This window comes from Tympanuchus pallidicinctus, unplaced genomic scaffold, assembly GCF_026119805.1.
Source record: "Tympanuchus pallidicinctus isolate F22 unplaced genomic scaffold, pur_lepc_1.0 scaffold22, whole genome shotgun sequence".
NCBI lineage: Eukaryota > Metazoa > Chordata > Aves > Galliformes > Phasianidae > Tympanuchus > Tympanuchus pallidicinctus.
This window is the reverse complement of record NW_026294739.1, coordinates 24,584,623-24,605,876: the sequence shown is the minus strand read 5'-3', so window position 1 is coordinate 24,605,876 and position 21,254 is coordinate 24,584,623. Positions and strand designations below refer to the sequence as shown.

The window sequence follows — 21,254 nt, the reverse complement described above, 5'->3', positions numbered from 1 at the left end:
CTGAGCTCTGTGAGGCTTCATTTACTCGCAGTGTCTGCCTGCCGTCTCTTGCCGTGTCTTTCAGCCAGGTTTGGGGCTATCAGCACCAGATATTTTTCACACGGGAGAAAACGTTCCCGTAGAATTCTAGAAGGTGGCCTTGGCAAGCTTGATGTGCAAACATTTGGCTTGTATTCCGTGATTTATAGCTTCCTTTGAGTACTCTTGGAGTCTCGTGGCAGGTACAAAACTCTGCTGAAAATATATAAATACCTCTCCCTGGCAGCTCAGCGGCTCCTCAGCTCCTAGTGAGAAGAGCAGAGCACACCTCTCCCTCCTGCTCTGCTGCAGGCCCCTGTCCTGGGCTTCTGGCAGTGAGTTGGGCTGTGTCAGAGCAGCCCTGTGGCAGGAGAAGGACCTGGCTGCCTGCAGTAGCTGATCTAAATGCCAAAGGCAGTCTCAAGCTGAACAGACACATGTCACGGACCTGCCACGTAGCTTTCTGTTTATTTCTTGCCAGATTTGTTAATTGTTAGGGTAGTTTTGCTGCAATAAAATCTCACTCCCTCGTAGCCCATCTGCTCTTAGCTGATCCTGCAGGGATGCCATAAATCTGAGCTACCATGACATATTGATTTCCATGGCAACTGACCAATGTAGCAGGCACCAAATCGTGGTGTCACAGGTACCAGACCTCCAGGGCTTGGCTAGGAGAATGAGAGTGAGACCGGGAAATTGCACCTTGAACTCAAACCCCTGAATTCCAGATAATGGGGAAGGCTCCTGGTCCTGCACACCCCCACTGTAAGGACTTCCCAATTAGAAAGCACCACCAGCACAGTGACTGGATGCTCTCCAGGTGGAAAAATCAATCAGCTCAAAATAAAGAGCAGACTTACCAGTGCAACCTGCCAGCCTTCCCAAGCCACAGGTTGCTCTGTGCCCGATGCAGGTCTGCATGCTGGCAGCTCCCTGCTCAAGGGGACGAGAGCCATGAGCCTCATCTTGTGCTGAGAGCTGTCATGTGCCACTGAGATGCAGGGAACCCGCTGAGCCAGCAGATGCCCCAGTGCCCTGCTTGCTGCTGTGCCTGGAGCCCCCCAGCAGGCTGAGGTCACAGGAGCAAAGCTGCCCTTCCTCTGTGCCTTCTGCTTACTGCAAGGGGTGTGCATTAAACCGTGGGATGGGGGTGCTGCAGGTGTGGGGGCTCTTGGCAGCAGGACTGTCATGGAGCTTAATTGCTGTTGTTGGTGACACTGTGCCACATTGCCTGGCTTTGAAAATTGAAACCTGGGGAAGAATGTTGTGGTTTTGATCTCTGCTTTTCTCCTCTGATGCTTTGTGTACAGGGTATTGATGTCTCATAAAACTGAGATAATCTCTTGCAATGCTGACACTGGTAAGCCTTTGCCTTCTCTGTCAGGTTCAAGCTACAGAGAAGCAGTGAGCCGCTGTAGCAATCATTGTGCTCCTTCTTTTCACATCTTCATGTAGGTTTCATGGTGCAAAACAGCTTCATTACTGTGCCACGAAGCTGTCCCAGTGCCTTCAAAGGCCGTCCAAGGGAGACTGCTCAGGGCTGCAGACACATTTGTTTTCCCAGGCATTTCCAGCACTGCCTGCTCAGCGAATGGAATATGGCACAGTGACATTTGCATGCAGACACAGGACGTGATCAAAGCCTTCCTGAAGGGTAACCCCCCTGCAAGGAGCTTCTTCAGCGCCAGCACAGTCTGCAGATGCCACTGAGAGAAGAGAAAAGCAGCTGCTCTGCTGGATCTGTATCTGCTGCATCCGTGGCTTCTTGCTGCCCACTGTTTCAGTCGTGTTCCCTTTCCTTCCTAGGTTCTGTTGGAACCCCACTGCCCGGGGTGGAGGTGCGCATTGCCACCGAGAAGGTGAGAGGTGGTGGCCGTTCCTACACCATCCACGCTCAGGGAGATGAGCACGGCACACAGGTAGCACTCAGCTGAGTTTCTGCTGCTTCGTTCACTCTCAGAGCCCTCTGAAGCCCCGGGGATCAGGGCTGGGGTGGCACTGTTATTCCCAGGAGCTTAGCTTAGTGCCACGTGATTCTCTCTCGCATTCATTTTATGGCTCAGCCTGCCCACAGTGCATTATGGACCCCATGAATGTGGTCCTCCCACACATCATCTGAGAGACAGCAACCCCCTGTGTGGGCTGGGAGGTGCGGGCTGAGGCACAAGGGCTGCGGGCAGCGGTGTCAGCAGTTGTGGCACAGCACAGCTCTGCTGCTGGCACAGTGCCTGCGAGTGACGGGCTGGTGTCAGTGCTCACACCTGCAGTCACACTCACACAGCCCCACCTGATGCCCTTCCTGCCCCGAGCTGCTGCTGCTGGCACACACTGCATGCCTGCCTGGTTAATAATTCATAGCAGGGGGAGTGCAGCAGTGGCATTTATTTAACACGAGGAGGACACCGTCTGAGCACTCAGCAGCCCAAGAGCCATCTGGCTGGGTTTCAGCACAGAAATGAGCTCCGTGGCACTGGGGCTGTCCTTGTTTGGTGCCCTGTCCTCCTGCCTGTGCCACCGAACAGCCCCACATCCCATTTTCTTTGCCCGTGCCCCCTGGCTTGTGGGAAGGGATCGGTAAATATTTCCTCGCCTCCCTCACAGGAGGGCACTGAGACTTCAAGCTCTGTAGTTCAAGGTTATGGAAGCTGTGGTGTGGGAGTGTCAAGGCTGAGGGATCCTGAGGGAGGGAGGAAGGTGACAGCAGGACATGGTGCAGCTGTCCTGGGTGCGATAAGTGCATCCAAGGCCCCATCACTTCTCTGGGCATTTCTGCACAGTTTGGTGTTGACGCTGTGAAAAATTACCAAATGTCACATCGTGGCTTGCTGGTTCCCCTGTAGGAAATAAACACCTCCTGGCAGCAATAAACGCCTGCCGTCTGCTTTGGTTATATGGCTGTCAGGGCAGGGACCTCTCTCCATACACACACAGTGTGGTGCACATCTGCACTGCTGCACTGATAATAACGAAAGCACCAGCACTGAGTGGCTGTGCTGCAGGACCTAAGCACCCTGCACAGAGCTCAGCTCCCCACTTCTCTGCACTGCATCCCTCTGTTCTTGAGAGGTGACCACGTTGTCAGGGCCATCTGCGAGGCATTCACACCTTGGCTTGGCTGCCACTCACCAATGCCCTCCCTTTCTGCCATGGAGATGATTTGCTGAGCTGCAGAGAGCCTTGCAAGGTCACTGCCTTCCCCTCCTGCTCCCTCCTGACAACAGGCTGTTCCCCAGCCAGTAGCTCCCTCCCAATACCACCTTTCTCCCTCTCGCTGCTGGGGGGTTCTGTTTGCTTTTGCATTTTCACCCTTTGGATGCATTTGTGCACCCTGCAGACAGCAGCTTGGGGACACTTGGTGACATCTGGGCCAGTCCCAGTCCCATAGCACTGCTGAAATAAGGGAGTGTGTGTGGTGGGAGCATTTCTGCGTCACCATCCAGTAACTGTGAGCCTGCAGCAGGGGACTAATGCAATTTGCAGAGCTGGTTTCTGGCACGCCCTGAAGATCAATAATGTACTTAGCTGAAAGTTTGCTGGATCTCTTCATTCCTCTCTTCATTTCCCCCCTGTCCCTTGATTGGATTCCTTTCATGCACACGCTCCCCTTGCAGCTCTAGGAGCCCTGTGCTTTCTGACTCCCAGCTCACCCAGGTGTTCCAGGTGCTTCCCATGCATTCTCCTTGCTAATTGTTGCTGCACCTTCTCCTGAGCACAGTGATGTGAATTGAGACCCTGGACAGATGCTGTCCTCAATGCTTCCCAGAGAACCAGAAGTGGTATAAGTGGACGTGGGCTGCTCCAGGCCATGCAAGAAGCATCTCCCAAACCTCCAACCTGCCCACCAAATCGCCTGACCTCACAGCTCAGCACATGGAATCACAGAGTGCCTGCATGCAGCAAGGCTTCTCCTTACCCCCCCAGGTGCTCTGTCTTTCCACCCCTTTCTGTGATGTTTTGGCAGCCCAGCTCAGTCTGAGCACCTCCTGCTTCCCGTGTGTGCAGGAAAGGGTTACAGCTTTCCAGCACCGAGCAGTTTGGTTTGCTTTGTTCGGTGCGATGCATATTTCATACGCTCAGCTTCCCAGCTGGCAGCGGCCTGCAAGCCCAGGGAGCTGCTGGGTATTGTCTCTCTCTCTCTTTCTCTCTGTTTGTTTGTTTGTTGGTTGTGAGGTTTTTGGGCTGTCATTTTTGTTGGCTTTCTTTCTTTTTTTCTTTTTTTTTTTTGCTGCTTTCCCAGATTCGCACGAAAGCCAAACCCCACTCCCTGACAATGGGGGTCTATCAATAGATAAACGGTTTCACAGCTGTACCTAACGCAGCACTCTAGCCAGGGCTTTTTATGGCCAGCAATTTGCTCTGCGATGAGGCTGTGGAGAGAAGCGTGCAGGGTGGTGGGCTGCAGGAGCTGGCAGCAGGAGGACGCTGCAGCCATGGGCTTTTCTCCCCTCCCTTCGAGGTTGTAATTATCTCGTTGTTTATCCATATGCAAGCTGTCGTCCTGGACGGGAAGCGGCTCGGAGGCGGCCGTCCCTCCCCGCAGCCACCAGCCCCTCCTGCCCGCCTGCCCGTGCCCCCCGTGGCTCTGCCATCTGCCAGCAGCGTGCTGCACCGTGGGGCTGCCAGCTCCTCGCCCTGTGTGCTGCAGGCACAGGGCACTGGGAGTGCTGCACCTCGCTCCTGCTCTGCTGGGACCTGCCCAGAACGGGCTGCCAGGAAAGGTCTTCCTTTAGCTGGTTGCTGGGCACGGTGGGGATGGGCTGATAGCTGGGTTGGATGACCTCAGTGGGCTTTTGGGCTGTTTCTCAGTCAGCACAGTCACTGACTGCGTTCTCATTGGTATTTATACACCTTTATTCTTTCTGTCTGGTGTTTGATTGGTGGCCGTAGCTGTATTTTTCTCTTTCCTAGGTGTAAAGGTGGAGGCAGAGATTACATTAGCATCGCATCCCAGTGTTCCCCAGCTGAAAGGTGTTCTTATCACAGAGGCAGCTCCCAGGAGCCTGCTTGGCTGTTTCCTTGCACGTTCACGTTGAGTCCATCTGTCAAGAACAACCTCTTTCCACCAGTGCTTCCTTTGGGCTGACCTTTGTCACAGCACCCTCAAGCTATCTATTAATCTCTTTATTATCAGTTCAGGCTTTCATCCCCCACCTTCCCATTTTCATCTCCCATCCTTCGCAGGGCAAGGGCTTCACCCTGGACTTCTCCCTGCCTTGGGATAGCCATCCGTGGTCCCCTTGACCAGGCTTCAGTTCTCCAAGAGATGGATTCCTTTCTGTTCCCATGGTGGCTGAGGTAGATTTCATCCCCTCTCTGTGCAGCACACGAAGCAGCCGTGGGTGTCCCTGCTCACTGCAGGGGAGTTGGATCAGATGGAGGTCCCTTCCAACTCAAATCATGCTACGATTCTGTCTCATCCCATCAGTTCCCCCTCGGGGTGCTGGAGGCTGCAGCACGTCTTGGAGGTGCTTCCCAAGGAGGAGATGCTGAGGCACAGAGCTGGGAGGCAAAGGAGCGGCGCCTGCCCCAGGCAGCTCACAGCCAAGGAGAGGAGGCAGCGCTGCCTGGGGTGGGTTCACAGCAGGAAGCAATTAGAGGCTCCGGGCAGCATCTGCAGTCAGAGCACAGAGCAGCCCCTCTGACCTCGACTTTTAAGTGAGGCTTATGGCAAATGAACCGAAGGTGGGATGCTAATTGAATCCTTGCCTGCGCTCTGCCTGCCTCTCTGCGCTCCCAGTGCGCGCTGGGGGTCCTCCTGCAATGCTGGGGGAGCGGGAGATGTGCTGACATCTCGCCTCATTTGTTACCTCTGAGGCTTCCAAACAAGAGCAGCAGAGGGCTGCTGGCATTCCAGGAAGTGTGTGACACTGCTGGTTTATGGAGATCATAGAAATCAAGAAGTTAGGGTCCGTGGATGGGCTACGGGGGGGACTGACCGTCCCCAAATGTGGGTTCTTTCTGTGGTTCTTTTGGGATCAGCTGGAGTTAATCAGCCTGGGAACTTCTAAAAATCAGCGCTGCCTAAAAATATCGACAAGCACTTTTGGTTTTGGTGGAGCAGCATTTGCTGTTAAGTGTAGGGTTGGGTTCTGTGAAAGTAAGAGCCAGCCTTCCAGCTGTGCAGCTGCCCCGCTTTTACATCTACAACCTTCCAAAATGAAAAGTAAATTGACTGTGTTTTTCCCAGCCTTTTTTTATACGAGGTAACATTACAAAAGCAGATGTGAAGTGTGGCCTTGTAGATTACAGTCTGGGCTTGGGGTTTGGGTGCTTTGGGATTGTTTTCTTTTTCCTTTCTCTGTACCTTGTCTCCGAGGAGCAGAAATGTGCCTCTTTCCAGCAGGAGGAAAATTGCTTGTTGTCTGCATTGCCTCCTGCTTGCCTTCTGCAGGGCACGGAGCTACGGGAGGGATAATGCCTTTACACAAGCATGCAGCTTAGCAGGGACCTTTTAATTATGAATGTGCATGGGAAATTGGGCTGCATGGGAATCTGGTGCCAGGGATCGGGGAGCTGTAAGTTCCTTGGTGTTCCATGCTTAGTATGGTTGCTTTTTGGTTGTTTCAGAGTTTGTCTCAGAGTTACAACTCTGAGAACTGCTAACAGGGATCCGTCACTTCCATAAACCTCACACGTATCAATTACTGTCTTCTATTAGTCACTTAAAAGGCTGGGTTGCTTAATTATTTTTGATTACAGTGATCACTTATTTATAAGGTGGGGAGAAGTGCCAAGCGTTTCCAAGCTGAGACGCACAGCACCGGCCGTGGCAGAGGTGCAGAAACCATTTTTCCTCTCTGCAGATGTAAAGGATTTTGCTTTTCCTTGTTGCAGCAGCACTGGTGCCAGCCCATGCAGCGCTGGGGAAGGAAGAGGCAAATGGAGAAAAGTGGAAGGAGAATGGTGCAAGAGCTGCAGGGCACGAAGGGCGCTGCCCCGTCCCAGCCCCCCATCTGGGCAGCGCTGCTCTTCTGCTTCACAGCCGTGTGACATCCCTTTGTAGGCTCCCTCCTAAGAGAGGATGCTCTGATTTGCAGCCTCTGAGCCTGTGGTGCTGCCCCAGAAAGAGGTCCAGGCAATTCTTTTGAGGGTAAGGAAGGGGCTGCCAGAAGTCAAATGTTCCCCACTGACCGTGGCTGTGGCGTTGCGCTGCCTCTCCCGGAGTGAACTGCTGCTTTTCCTAACAGCTCCTCTGCCTCCCTCCCAGCTCTGCTGGTCTAACAAAATGTCATTCCCTCTCCTCTCAAACCTTGCCTTTCAGCTTCCACTCTTTGTCTTCTGAATATTCCTGCTCAGGCGTTTGCAGTGTCTCCCCGCATCCCAGCGAACGGCACGCCGCTGTCAGCTTGCCCCCATCAAAGCTGCTGATTCCATTAAAGTCCATTAGAAACACCTCTCCTGCCGCTCCCCAAGGACAGGGGGATGGCACATCTCAGAGACCACAAGAAAACAAATGGCCACTCTGAACAAATCGCAGGGCTGCGTGCCAAGCGGGGATTCCCAGCGATTTACAAACCGCCTGCACGGAGAGAGGTAACCTGGAAGCAGACAAAATGCTCACTGTGTCATCACCCACAGTGATTCCTTCCGAGGCTTTATTACAACCCTCTTCTTTTCATGCGTGGAAAATGGAACCTCATCTGGTGTCCCTCGACTCGCTGAGTGCGTCGTGCAGCAGAGCGCTGCCAGGCAGCAGCCTTGCAGGGCACCAGAGCTGCTGTTCAGGTTGCTCCAGTGCATGAAAGCTGTTGAAAGGTGCATTCAGATATGGCACGTGGAGAATTGGCTGTGCTGTCAGTGGCTGTGTGCTCTCAGCAGCTGCTTGCAGCGTGTCAACACGTTGTACCTCTGAGATCACAGAATTGTAGGGGTTGGAAGGGAGCTCCAGAGCTCATCGAGTCCAACCCCCTGCCAAAGCAGGTTCCCTACAGCAGGTTGCACAGGTCGGCATCCAGGCAGGTCTTGAACATCTCCAGAGAAGGAGACTCCACCACCTCCCTGGGCAGCCTGTTCAATCTGATAGGGATAGGCAAAAACACAGCTAGGTGTGCTGCTGCAGCAACTGCATTACCTGTGTATGGCTCTAGCAGGGGTTGGGTGCAGTGGAGAGAAGCCTCAAACCCTGAGTTTCAATGCATGCCGTTCTCAAGCTGCTTTCAGTGGGGTGCTTTGCATCCTCTGTGCTGCATCAGGGAGCAGCGCTGGTGACATTTGGAGTTCAGCAAGCAGAATCCTATTAAGATAACGTCACGGCCTTTCTGTTTTACAGTTTGCAAGCCAGCCATAACATCATTAAGTGACACAACAGGGAGGTGCCTGCTGCCAAGGAGCACTGCTCTAGATAAGATGTGGGTTGAGCCTCTGCCAAAATGCGAGTTGATGTGACGGGAAGCTTGGAGCCCGTTCAAGATTTGGTTTGCAGGAGGAGCAGCAGGCAGGGCAGGATCAGTGCCCAGGGCTGCCCTATTTCTGTACCCTTCCTGGGGGCACAGCGGGCACCGGGCTCTCAGCACAGCCCATTTATGTTGTGCTCACATCAACAAGCAGGAGGCATCAGATGGGGTGGTGTGGAGGAATGCAGGACAGCTGCAGCGGGTCCTTGGGGCACTCACCTCTGCCTTTCCCTCCAAGCCCTGTCGGTGGAGTCAGAGGCAGCCTGATAGCTCTGGGGATTGGCTTTGGAGCTCGCACAAGTCATTAAAATGCTGTGATGTGAGGGGAATTCAGATAACTGCTGTCTCCAGCTGGGGCACAGGGGGCTGCTGGAAGGGGCTGGGATGGGATTGCCCTCAGGGGAAGTATTGCTGGTGAGTTTGAGGTCTGTGCTGCCCACTGAGTGATGTGCAGCTGAACTTGTGGTCCAGCACCATCCTTACCACGTCACTGTGCAACTGAACTTCCCTCGTTGGCAGTGATGGGCTTTGTATCCCAGGCAGTGGGGGTAGGGCACAATGAGTGTTCTGGGGGCTCAGCCCAGCTCCTGACACACAGAGATATTGAAGGAAATGGCAATTCTGTAAAAGTGCTTGGGCTGTTTGTGCAGATCAGCACATCCTGCAAGACAGGACATCAAGAAGAAGTCCATGGAAACAAAAAACTGTGCCCTGGAAGCATCTTTCTAAACATTTTCTGTTAGAGAAGCTTTGGTTGCATCAAAAGCAAAGTCTGTCCTGCTCTGTGATCCTGCTGGCTGTTCCAGCATTGCTGTTGCTGTGTTCCCTGGTGGCTGCATTTCTTGCATTGCTACTTTTCAGCATCCCAGCTGTGTCTGAGCTGCTGCAACTTGAGCACAGAGTGGCTCAGTGCTCCTGCTGAGTGCGTGCTCCCTGCACAGAGTCAGAGCAGTGTGCTCAAGCAGCTCGCAGTGACCTTCTCTCTCAGCAGTGTTTTTGCACATTCTCCCTGCAAAGGTTAACGCAGTGCCAGGAGCAGTGCTGCAGCCGTGCCTCCTCTCACAGCCCGCTTGCATCCTTGTAACTGCAGAGCAATGAACGTGCAGGAGGTGAGAGACACCGTGCCGTGTCAGGCAGGTCTGTAACCTCTCTTGTTTCCATCGCAGCAGGATCTTCATTTTGTTGCTATAGAAAACCTGCCAGTGCAGGTCTGCAGGGCACCAGGCTGGCGCTGAAACCGTTGCCTCGCCGTGAGCCCCAAAGGAACTGTGTGTCCTTGAGAACAAATCAGATGGTGTTTCCTGCCACCTCCTTGGGAAAAAAAAAACAGTGTCAGATTGACAGTTTGGGAAAGTGAGGCTTCCTCTCTGTCAACACAGCAGGCTGCAGTATGGCACAGTCACAGGAGTGTGCCTCGTCCCTCTGCCTCCTGCTCCCATCCTCAGCAGTTTGCAGGCAGAATCCCAGTGGGATGCAGTGAGCCGTGCTGCTCCAGGGCAGCAGGTGGGGATGGGGGAGACCTGCAGGGAGGGAAGGCTGTTCTGAGGTGGGACAGGGGCTGCTGTGAACTGACGGGCAGCTTTCTACCCCACGGCCATTTCATGCAGGCAGTCACTCTTTCTCTGTTCCAGGTGACTCCGGGTCTGGAAGGGCAGGAAGGGGAGCTGCTGGTCCGTGGCTCCTCGGTGTTTCGTGAGTACTGGAACAGGCCCAAAGAAACCAGAGAGGCTTTCACACCCGATGGATGGTTCAGGACAGGTACTGTACTGCATCCTGAGGAGGGGGGCAGGAGCTGTGGTTGTGCCCCCGGAGGGGGGTGGAGAATGGGATGTGGCCTCACCGGGTGCCCTGCATTGGAGCCAAGGAGCGAAGCGTCTTTGGGTTGCTGGCTGTAAATGCAATATGCAGGGCTGTGCTTTGAGGGACTCAGCCACCTCAGTGCCTGGAAGCAGTCTGTGATAGAGCTGAGGGTAAGCAGGTGTCACATCAGTGACCACAGGAGTGCATGCCCATCCCTGAGGCAGCTCTGCTCTCATCCACCGCTGGTGTCAAAGCTGGACCTGTATGGGCTGGGGGTGTGACTGGGGGGGGCTCAGCAACTGCCACTGCATTGGAGGTTTCCATGGGATTTCCCTTCTTCATTCCTAATGCCTGGGAAGCTGAGCTCTCTGGGGAGGAATCCCTGGCAGAGACCTTGAGGTAGGAGCAGGTCAGGAAGGAGGTTTTGGAACTGCCAGAACGTTGCATTCTGAATTTGTTGTAAGTGAAAAGTCTGCGGCTTCCGAATAAAGAGAGCTCTGAATAAAGAGAGCTCCCAATAAAGAAGCCTTTTGTTTTGAATCTGAGGCTGGCTTTATTGTTATGTGCTGTGTTTATGAAATTCAAAGGGAGTGTTTCTTTTCCTCGGGATCTGCCTTTCTTATCTGACCGTGAGTGAGAAACGGTTTTGATGTTTGCAGGGATGGGAACAGCTCTGGTGTTTGATTCTTTCAAATCAGATTTCACCAGAAGGTAATATTCCAATAGTAATCACATGTATTGCAGGTGGATCCTTGGTAGGTTTTATCTAATGTCTTGAAAACATCTGGTTATGCTCTGCCAACAGTGCTTTGCCTCTACCCAAAGCTATGCTGGGGCAGCAGGGCCTGGCAGAGAGCTCGTAACATGGGATGACAAGCCTCAAAGGGGGGTGGGAGGGCTGATTCCCACCCAACCTTCACACATGAGCAGTTCCAACATTCCCATTTCCCTTTTTGCTCAGTACACCAACCCAGGAGCACGGGGCTGGATTTGGGATGCCCTCTTTGCCGTGTTATCTATCATCCATTTATGAGGAAGCAGTGGTTTCTTGCCACCGCTGGGCATCCCATCGTGGGCACAGCACTGGGTGTGGGGCAATCAGCTTCAGAAATTTTTTTTAGTCAACACTCCTGATGAATATTTCAGATGGAAAGGAATAGCATGCATTAATTATTGCAAAGAGATGTCTTTAGGAGAAAATGATTTTGAAATTCAGTTTAATTTCATTGTAATGCGCCGCAAACAGGAAGGGAGTATGTGTGTTTAATTGGCTCTCGGGGGTAAGGCCTGGAAGATGGCATGCCTTTGTCACAGGCCATTAGTGATACAGACTGCATAATGAGAGAGTACAATCAGCTCACAGCTGCCGGCTCCTACGGGGAGAGAATGATATTAAATAGAAATCAGTATAAATTAAACTTAACCCTTTCGCTGGCTGAGCTGAGAGGAAAGCCTGGGGCTGGGAACATCAGAGCGTGCCAGCAGCCTCCGTACCCTCACAGCGGCCCCGGGAGGAAGGCAGCTCCTCATCCTCTCCTCACCCCGTCGCCCTGCTCTTTGCCTTTCATTTCTTCCCATCTCCTGGCGGTGCTGGAGAGGTGAGGCTGCTGGAGAGCGAGGTGATGCCATAGGGACACCCCGGGTTGGGTCACCACCAGCTGACAAAGCAGTTTGGCACGGTGCTGGTGGGCAGTGCCAAGTCCCCTGAGCTCCAACTGGGACTTGGAGATTTGGAGAGAGCGAAGCAGGAGGCAGTGGGGAGCACACAGCAGCCGTAATTTAGCACTCTGCTGATCGCTAATGGCAATCTGAAAAAGCAGCGGGTCAGCAAATGAAGAGTAATTACTGCAAGGGAAGAGCAGGCACTGCTCGTGCTGCACCTTGCGCCGAGCCCCGCGCCGCACGGCGTGGCACCGCGATGGGGCGCTGCGTGCGTTCCTCCGGTGCTCTGCAGCATCTGGTGCCCTGCTGCCCTGCTCTCGGAGGGGATGTGAGCGCTGTGGCGCTGCGCTCAGTTTGCGTGCACGGAGACGAGGGCGGGACTCGTTTCCTCCTCTGGCTTTGTGATTTGGGGGTAGCCCAGAACCCCGAAGCCCCGGGTGCTTTCCAGGCTGCATTCTGCAACGTGAGGCTCACAAAGGAATCTTTCATTTCTGAGCCTTCTCTTGCTGCAGGTCGTTTATTTCCCAGTACTTTCCTCAGGCCAGTTCTCTTTCTGCTTGCAGTCCCTGTAAATCATGCTAGCATGTGTATTTTTCAGAAGGTATTAAAGACCAACACTTCCATGGCAGCAGTCATTTTCCTTCTGATGGACAGCTGCTTTATTAAAACCCATTTTTCTCCCATGAAACTGTCTCACTGAGGAGAACAGCATCTCATTGAGTGCTGGGGTGGCCGCTGCCTTCACGGCAGGAAGGAACATCAGTGCTTGAGCTGAGGGCTCCAGCAGCTCCCAGGGAGGAATAAGGAGCTCTGTGCAACACCTGCACGTCTGTGAGCACCAGAGGGCCATGCCATGCATGCAGGAAGGCTGCACAAACATCCCCCTGCCAATGTGCCCGCTGTGGAGAGAAGGAACACACGTGCACTGCAGGAAGGAACCCAGCACGGTGCTGCTGTGACCTTTTGGTGCATTCAGGATCTTGGCTGCAATGGGATGCAGCCAAACTCTGGGTGTTGCGGAGGTGATTTACTGCTACTCCCTGCTTCTTGATTTTCTCAGGTTCACACCGTTGTCTGCCTCTCTCTCTGCAGCTCTCGTTTCCATTTGAGTGAATTTGATTATTTTTGTTGTATTGTATTCATGCTGTTGACAGAGCTGCTTAGATAGGAATCCCCTCCGGCCATTCCCAGGGAGACTGCGGGGTGCCCCCATCTGCTGCAGGCAGCAAGAAGTGCTGAGCCCCCCAGGAAGGTGCTGAGCCCCCAGGGAAAGCACTGAGCCCCCAAGGAAAGCATTGAGACCCCCAGGAAGGTGCTGAGCCCCCAAGGAAAGCACTGAGCCTCCCAGGAAGGTGCTGAGCCCCTAAGGAAAGCATTGAGCCCCCCCTAAGGAAAGCATTGAGCCCCCCAGGAAGGTGCTTCCATTCATGTTTGCCATACTTCCAGAAAATCAGAATCTGGTGTATTCAGAGAGATTTATTTTCAATTACAGGTTAAGGCTGAGACATGAAATAGCACCGGGCCTGGAAGTAATGCATAAATCCTGCAACAAATCCACGTATCTCAGCTCCATATAATAAGATTTTATTGATTGCTATATTGTATCTGTCAGAATAAAACTCTGTTAATGCGTGCATCGGGATGGAGAAGACAGAGAGCTTGGTGGTGGTGGAATCTGATTCAGGAATCAATGCAGTTTGATTAATAAGTCGTTAAGAAAGTAAGAGTTATTTAACTTGTTTGAGGAACGTTTCAAAATGATGACTCATCTTTCAACTTGCTTTCTTCAAGCTGCCTTTAAGAAAACAATGCCGTCGCTGTTTTTCACATTGTCAAGTTCTCTTTCTTCTCTTCCTCTTCCCTTCCTGTACTCTCTTCCCTTCCTCTTCTATTCTTTTTCATCCCTTCCTCTTCTCCTCCTCTTTCTGTTCTTCTCCTCTTCCTCTTCTTCTCCTCCTCTTCTCTTCATCTTTCTCTTTCTCTTCTCATTCTGTTCTCTTCCCTCTCTCCTCCCATGGCTCCAGCACAGCACTTTACCCAGCCCATGCCCATCTCTGGAGGCAGGCAGGTGTTTCCCTGCCAAGGGAATTACTTGTATTTGTGGGAGTAGCACTGACACCTGAAACAGAAAACACTTTTGCTTGATCAAGGCAGATTATAAATAGAAATGCATCTCATTAGCATCCTAATCTGCAGGTTTTCTGTTTGTTTGCAGTGTCTCTCCTAGTCACACATTCAGTGAATGCAAATTCTGGTTTTTTAATAATGATTCCTTAATTAGGATGTGTTGCAGGTAGAATCAGACCGGCGTGAGCAGTGGCACCCCCAGGGCAGCCCTGTGCAGGACAGCAGCAACATGGGCCCCGACCTCCGCCAGCCCTCACTGAGGAGGTGTTTCTATGCACAAAGAAGTTTATTCTTTCTCTGGGAGCAATAAGGAGACAACAGTCAGGTTTGCCCGATGGTTGGAAGCCCGATGGCCATTGGAGCACAGTGAGATGAAGCCCGTGTGTTTCCATGTCTGCTCGTGAAAGCGGTGTTTCCAGCGGTCCAGGGAGTGACTTTGGGTTTTTGTAGCTGGAAATGAGAGCAGCTTTTGGCACAGAACTTGTTTACTCTTCCACGAGGTTGCAGCAAGCATTGTGGGTGCCAACCATTGAGTGTTCGAGAACCTCCAGTGCCCAGGGTCCAACATCAGAGGGTCGGAGCAGTGACACCCCAAGTGCAGGGCAGTGGGAACAGCAGGTGCCCTCGCCTCCCAAACCCAGGCTCTGCTTTCAGCCTTTCCCTCCCAGGTGTGCTCTGTGCTTTGCTGTTGCAGCACCTGGAGGAGAAGGGCTCGCTCCATTGTGACCACTGGGGATGACTGCCCTTCCCATTGTGGGGATGGATGCGCAGAGCCCCATCCCAGCTCTGGCCGGGTTGTATTGCAGAGCTCTGCAAGCCTGATGAAACAAGAGAGCTGCAGGCTCACCTGTGGGCTAGGAGGGCAACCGGTGGTAGCAGGAGAGAGCACGGAATGCATGAAGAAATGAGCAGTGCTCCTCCTGGCACCAGACCTGGTTGCTTGCACCAAGAATCCTGCCGCTGCTCAAGGCTGGCTTACGACCAGTGGTGTTACACTGTAAGCAGAAGTGTAGGCTTTGGTATCTTTAAGCAAACAACTCAAGCAGATATCCTGCTGCATATCCCATTGCTGCCTCTCCAGTCAACATCCTTTCTTCGTTATCTCTGCTTTATTTAATAATCCATCTCACAAGGGGCCAGGACGGGTTGCCGCCCGGAGAAGAGGCGTTGCATTCCTTAGCTCAGGAGTAATTGATCCCTCAGCTGTTGTGCAGAGGGGCAGAAACCAAAGCAGAGGGGTTGTGCCTGATGTTTTTATGAGCACAATCACCATTTTCAGCCGTGCACGCATGGTTACCTCGCTCTGCAGTGCTCCCCAGCTGAGCAGCAGCCGTGTTCTGCTGGGCTGCCGCACCTTGCAGCGTTCACTTATTTATTACTCTTCGAGTTTTCTTTTTCATCTCGTTGTCTGCAGGGATTTCTATAAATATTTAAATGCTAATGTGGAAAGGAAAAAAAAAAGAAGCGTTTCTCATTTTTACTTACCCGTTTTCTTTTCAGGCTTGTCCTCTGGGCAAACCCATCTGCAGTAACTCTGGCTGTGTGTGGGGGGGGTCCCTCCTCTCCTATCAGTCACCCAAGAGCTCCTGCTAATGATGAGCCTACAAGGCCCTGCCTGGCTGGCTTAAGGGAGCATTGAAAGGTTGGGCTGGTTTATCTGCTGCTTTCTCTGGTTGAAATGGAGTGCCTTTAGAGCAGGGTGCGAAGCCGTGGTGTGGGATGGATATTAGGAAATGTGGATTCTCCCAACAGCACTGGGCTGTGAATGGTGGGGTCACCAACCCTGGGGGTGTCCCAGAACTGCAGAGGTGCAGCACTGAGGGATGTGGTTGTGGGCGCTGTGGGATGTGTTGGGGTTGGGCTTGGGAACTGTAGGAGTCTTTTCCAACCTGAATGATTCGGTGATTCTGAGATTCCTTGAGAAAATGGGGCAGTGTCGTGCCCAGCCAACACAGCTGGGCAGTGTGGACAAACCCTTCATTGGGTCCAAATAACAGAGAAGTCTCACTGTGGTGGCACAGGACATGGCACCTGTGGCTGGGTTGGGGTGCAGGACGCAGCAGGGGATTTATATTGAGTGAGCTGCAGGGCAGTAATGGAGCTGAGAGAGCCAGCAAGCTCTGAGGGGAGACCTGGGTACAGTGTGAGGTCAGCAAGCATCATCCAGGCATCTTGCTCTGCTGCAACGAGCTCCAGAAGCTGTAAGACTGCAGCTGGGCAGGGGAGGGATCACTGATGTATCAGCAAGACGAGGCCAGCAGCAGGTCCCCAGTGTGCCCTGGGAGCAGCACGTGGAGCAGGGCTCAGGATCACCACCCAGCAATCAGGTTTCTCTTATCTGCAGCTCTCTCCTTGCAGGTAGCAGCTCCATCTGTGCTCAGCGAGCGGTGCCTTGCTAGCACGGCACTTTGGGAGATGCCCTTGGGTGCAGTTTTGTTCCAGGTGGAAATGCCAGGGGAGGTTGTGCAGCCTTTCATCTCTGCAGGGCTCTGCCCTTTCTCACCACGCAGCTCCGCCGCACGCAGAATGCAAACAGACAATCCCTGCACAGAGCGTGACACGAATTCATTCCGGGCTGAGCAGGGTTTTCTTTTTTTTCCCCTTGTTTTTCCTTTTCCCAGTGCTGCCTGCAGGAGTTTGGAAGTGGGGAATCGGCTGCTGAGCTCACAGCTCTTGGGGTGGGCAGGCAGGGTGGGCAGGGGTCCATCTTCTGCCCGTGTGCCATCAGTGCTGGTGGGAGCCAGGCGCGTGCACAGGGAGGTGAGGATGCCCCTGAGCTGCAAATCTCGTTGGCAATTTTATTATGTAAATAAATGGTGCTTGCACATCCACCTGCTGCTGCTGCTCGTGCTGGTGAGCGTGGCGAGGTACGCAAACAAACAGCGATTCTGCTCCAGTGGATTTATTTCCTTTCTTGTGAGCCATTAAATCTCCTCCAGGTTTTGTGCCGGTACCGATCTGCAGCAGCCTCACAGCCCAGCTTTGCCTCAATGGTCTGCAAAGGGTGACAGCCACCCATCATCCCCCAGTGTTGTGAGCACCCTGCCCCACATATGGGGGCACTTTAGGACGTCTGTCTTTGCTGCAGACTCCCACCATCCCCATACCTGATCCCGTTGGCAGCTCAGGCAGCAGCAAACCCCCCCAGTGCTGGGCTGGGTGAAGGCAAAACCCTCATCTGGGAAATAGGGGAGTCCTCACCCTGACCTCGGGGAGCAGAGCACTGAGACCCGGGGGGTGAAGCTCTGCCTGTGGAGGGGGTCTGGGCTGCAGGTTGGGCTGCAGAACCCGCTCCCTTTGGAGGGGCTTTTGCACTTCACCCAAGCAAACCAGAGCCCTGGGAGATGCTGGGGAGGGAGATGATTTCCTCATTAATAATTGCTGCGTTATCCATATGCATGCATTTCTTAAAGAAGTCCCAGCTTCCCCCTCCCCTGCTTTCTTCCCCCTCCAGCAGCTTTGATGCGTTATTAATGCTCGCAGCACAAACCAGCCACTGCCCTTGGTGTGCTGGCAGCTGAGGGAGCCCTGAGCTCAGTGGTGGAGCAGGGGAGGAGTGGGGCAAGGCAGCCAGACCTCAGCTCCATCCTGCCCTGCATCACCCTGCTGCATGTCAGCAGTTCTGTCTGAGCAGCAGCTCGCTCCAGCACCCCTGCATGAGGAGATGCTGCAGCCAGCTTGACTCTTGGCACACGGCTTGGATTCTGGGCCCCTCCATCTCTGCTCTCCTCCTGGCACTGGTGTAGCTGTGGCTGTTGATCATTTGGGAGTTTTGCACATTTGAGACATTCCACCTGCACCTGTTTGGAGGGGAGGATGCTGAGGGGCTCCTTTGTGCACGCTGAATGCAATGCTGAATGCACGGGAGAGGTGAGCAGAGAATCCCCTGCACCCAGGGCAGTTAACCTGCACGAGGCCCGTTCCACACAGAGCCCAAATCCCACATTTCAGAGGTGCTAATTGCTGCTAATTAGCTACAATTTGTTCTCTAACCTCTGGAGCAGCCTGTTCGTAGCCAAGATGTCTGTCAGCAGTGACACGCATTATTCATCCCGATGCCATAAATCAACCTGTAGTTGCTCCTGCTATTTAGTCACAGCGTTTCGTTAGGTAGGTGCGTGTTCATGCGTCGCCCTCAGAGCCTCCAATGGACCCCAGCACAGCACGCAGTGACCTGCACTGCAGCGAGCAGCGCGGGGTCAGAGCTTTATGCACACAGAGCTGCTCCCCAGAGCTGGGGGCTTTGCCATCTCCAAGGAGGTAACGGGAGCAGCTCCGGCGTGTCCACGCATCGCCGTGTGCTCCGTGCCTCCCTCTCCCATTGCTCCATAAATAAATTCCCCCAGTCCGTCCCGGCACACTGTATCAATCTTGTTTAATAGACTGGAAAGCTTATTGCGTGGCGGCAGGTCGCGAGGAGTGTCGAGGTGATGGATTGCGCCTTCCCGCAGCCGAGCGTCGTTGATGTATAATGAAATATTTATGATTTATTCCAGCTAATAAACCGGAGTGAAGTGTGTGATGTATGCGAGCAGATGGGGGATCTATCGATGCGCTTTGCAGTGTGCAGGGGGAGGGAAAGGTGTGCGTGTCCGCAACGATGCGCGTCCCTCGGGGTGGGCACTTTGCTGGGGGGGCTGGGTTAATTCCCACAGGAGTCCTTCAGCGCTCACCTGCTGATTGCCTGTCCGCCCCCATCTCCTCCCACGGCTGCTCTCAAGCAGTGGGATGAGATCCCTGAGCATTGCAACCTGGGGCTGCGCTGGGAGCTCGCGCCGGGAGGGATGGATGGGCTGCAGGGGTGGCATTGCCATGGAATCATAAAGCCGTGGAATGGCGGGGGAGGAAGGGGCCTTGAAGGTCGTGGAGCTGTGGGATGGCTGGGTTGGAAGGACCTTCCAGATCATAGAGTCACAGGACGGACCCTCCGAGGTCCTCAAAGATCATGGAGCCGTGGAACGGGTTCTCCATTGGCTGTGCTCTGTAAATCTGACTTCAGTGCCTGGGTTTTCCCAGCTCAGCCCTGGCTCTGCATCCCAACCCAGTCCCTGCTCTGCTGGGCTCACCTGAAGGGCTTCCTTTTGTACATTTCTTCTGTCTCAGAGCTCCTCCAGCATTTCATTTCTCCAGCCAAAGCATTCTCTCGGTCAGCAGTTTGCCCAAATGTTTGCTGATGGCACCTTTGATGTTGTAGCACTGCAGTGTTTGCCAGCAATGCGCTGACCATCGTGCAGGGCTGTTAGCACAAGAACTGGGCAGCATTTGTTCTGCAGCGCTGCTCCATGCAGTCTTCTGTTCAGCCTAGGACTGCTGCTGGGAGACCTCTCTGCTTTGCAAACCAAAGGCCACGAGGGCTCTTCCACCTTTGCAACAAGCGCTTTGCAACTTGAAACACTGCAGAAATCTCTGGACCTTGCATTTGGAAATAGTGTTTCCATTGCAGTAGGGTTTCCAAGGCGTGCGTGTGACTGTAGCAGTCACATCCAAGGAACTCTCTGTAATCAGCTTTTCGCTTATAAACAGAAGCACTTTCACCCCCAAAACCAAAGACAAAGCTTGTATGGTTGCTCGCCTTCCTTCAGTGCCCACTGGGCTGAGCACTGCGAGGTGGAGGTGTTCCATGGAGCTTCTCCATGTGGGCAGCACTTGGAGATGCCCGGCCCCATCCTGGGGCTCAGCACTGTGCCCCCGTGCCTCGCCAAGCCCCCTGCCCCCAGCTCAGCTTCCTCAGCACACAGCAAAGCACATCGCCAGCACCTTGCCGACCAGATGCCCGCTGAGCGTCTCGAAACAAATCCAAAGGCAGTGCTGATGGCTTCTGTCAGGGAAACAATAATCCCACGGCCTCGCAGCATCAGCTGCGCCCCGGCGCTGTGCCGTGTGCCTGAGGCTGCTGCTGCCTGCTGGCTTTGTTCCACGGGAGGAGCGAGGTGTGGGGTCACAGGATGCAGATTCACCAACCCGTTTCTCCATCCCCGTGTGGCTGTAATCGATGGCTGTGCCCCGAGGAGCTCACAGTGCCGCACGGAGAGGTGGCAGGGAGCAGCTGTGCCACAGCCAGAGCTGCTGGTGCAGGAACAGGGTGACATCCGTGTGCACCTCCTGCTCCTGTGCTGGGAATGCATGGGCAGCAGAGCAGGGCTCGGGAGCTGGTGTCATCGCACGGTGCTCCAGACCTCAACTGTCACCTCTGCCGTCTCCAGGGAGAGGGCACAGGGATGCTGGGAGCTGCCTTGGGCAGCAGGGAGACACAAAGGCAGAGATGTGCCATGAGAGTGAGGACGGGGGGCAGCACTGAGAGCCCCCCCCAGCCCGTGCTGCCATCTGAAGGCACAGCCCCCTCCTCCTCACCCACCGCTTGGCGGAGGCGCTATTAGCAGGATGTGAGTAATCATCTTAAGTAGCTATCAAAGCGCAACAGCTTGTTAAGCATTTAGCCGGGCTGCGCTGCCGTGACCCCTCCTCAATCTTCCTGCAGCCCCCTCCCCCGTGCCAGCAGGAATTACCAGCACACACCCGCCCCCCCAACGCCCACCCCAGGGGGGGGATGGAGCCTCCAGTGGGGCACTCATCTTCCTGACGTTGCCCCCCCCCATCTGATTGCTCACTGCCGGCAGCCCGGCACGCGCCAGGAGGCTGGCACCCATCCGTGGGATCCCCGGGGAAGCTGTGTGGGATGGCGTGGGGGGCTCTCAGGGATCCCGCTTTGTGTTCCAGGGGACACGGCAGCCTACCACGACGGTGTTTACTGGATCAAGGGCCGCACCTCGGTGGACATCATCAAGAACGGGGGCTTCAAAATCAGCGCTCTGGAGGTGGAGCGGCAGCTGCTCGCACACCCGCACATCACAGGTAGGCAAGTGTGGGGCCACGGGGCGGCGCTGGGGCCGGTGCCTGCATTCCGCAGCCCGGCCCCCGGCTCAGAGCAGCTCCATTTGGAATGAGCCCCCAGCCCCTCAGCCCGCATCCTTTGCTCTGTCTGCAGACGTGGCCGTCATCGGACCCCCAGACATGGTGTGGGGGCAGCGGGTCAGCGCCGTGGTGCAGCTGCGCAGGGGGGAGATGCTGTCGGTGAAGGAGCTGAAGGAGTGGGCCAGGTGAGGGCTGCAGCACCCCGCACTCACTGCTTCCAGGCAGCAGCACTGATGAGCTGCCGGCGTGGCTGCAGCCACCAGGGTTGGGGCAGTCACAGCGGGGGCCAAACAAAGAGCCCAAACCCTCGCTGTGCTGCTGGGGCTTTGCCAGGTCCCCCCT

General features: G+C 54.3%; 1 protein-coding gene across 6 annotated transcripts in view; it reads left to right on the top strand.

The window, feature by feature from the left end:
• Positions 1-21,254, top strand: part of ACSF3 (acyl-CoA synthetase family member 3) — a 41,221-nt gene that overhangs the window by 18,716 nt on the left and 1,251 nt on the right. For 3 of the 6 annotated variants that reach the window (XR_008207486.1, XM_052685784.1, XM_052685785.1), the window contains 4 exons: positions 1,825-1,937; positions 10,043-10,169; positions 20,718-20,852; positions 20,986-21,097. Coding sequence is in view for 2 of the 6 variants with exons in the window: in XM_052685784.1 (XP_052541744.1) it covers positions 1,825-1,937; positions 10,043-10,169; positions 20,718-20,852; positions 20,986-21,097 (487 nt within the window). In the remaining 4 variants the exon portion in view is untranslated. Of the gene's footprint in view, positions 1-1,824; positions 1,938-6,852; positions 7,109-9,428; positions 9,518-10,042; positions 10,170-20,717; positions 20,853-20,985; positions 21,098-21,254 lie in introns of those variants that run through there. The other 3 variants (XR_008207489.1, XR_008207487.1, XR_008207488.1) reach the window with 3 other exon arrangements.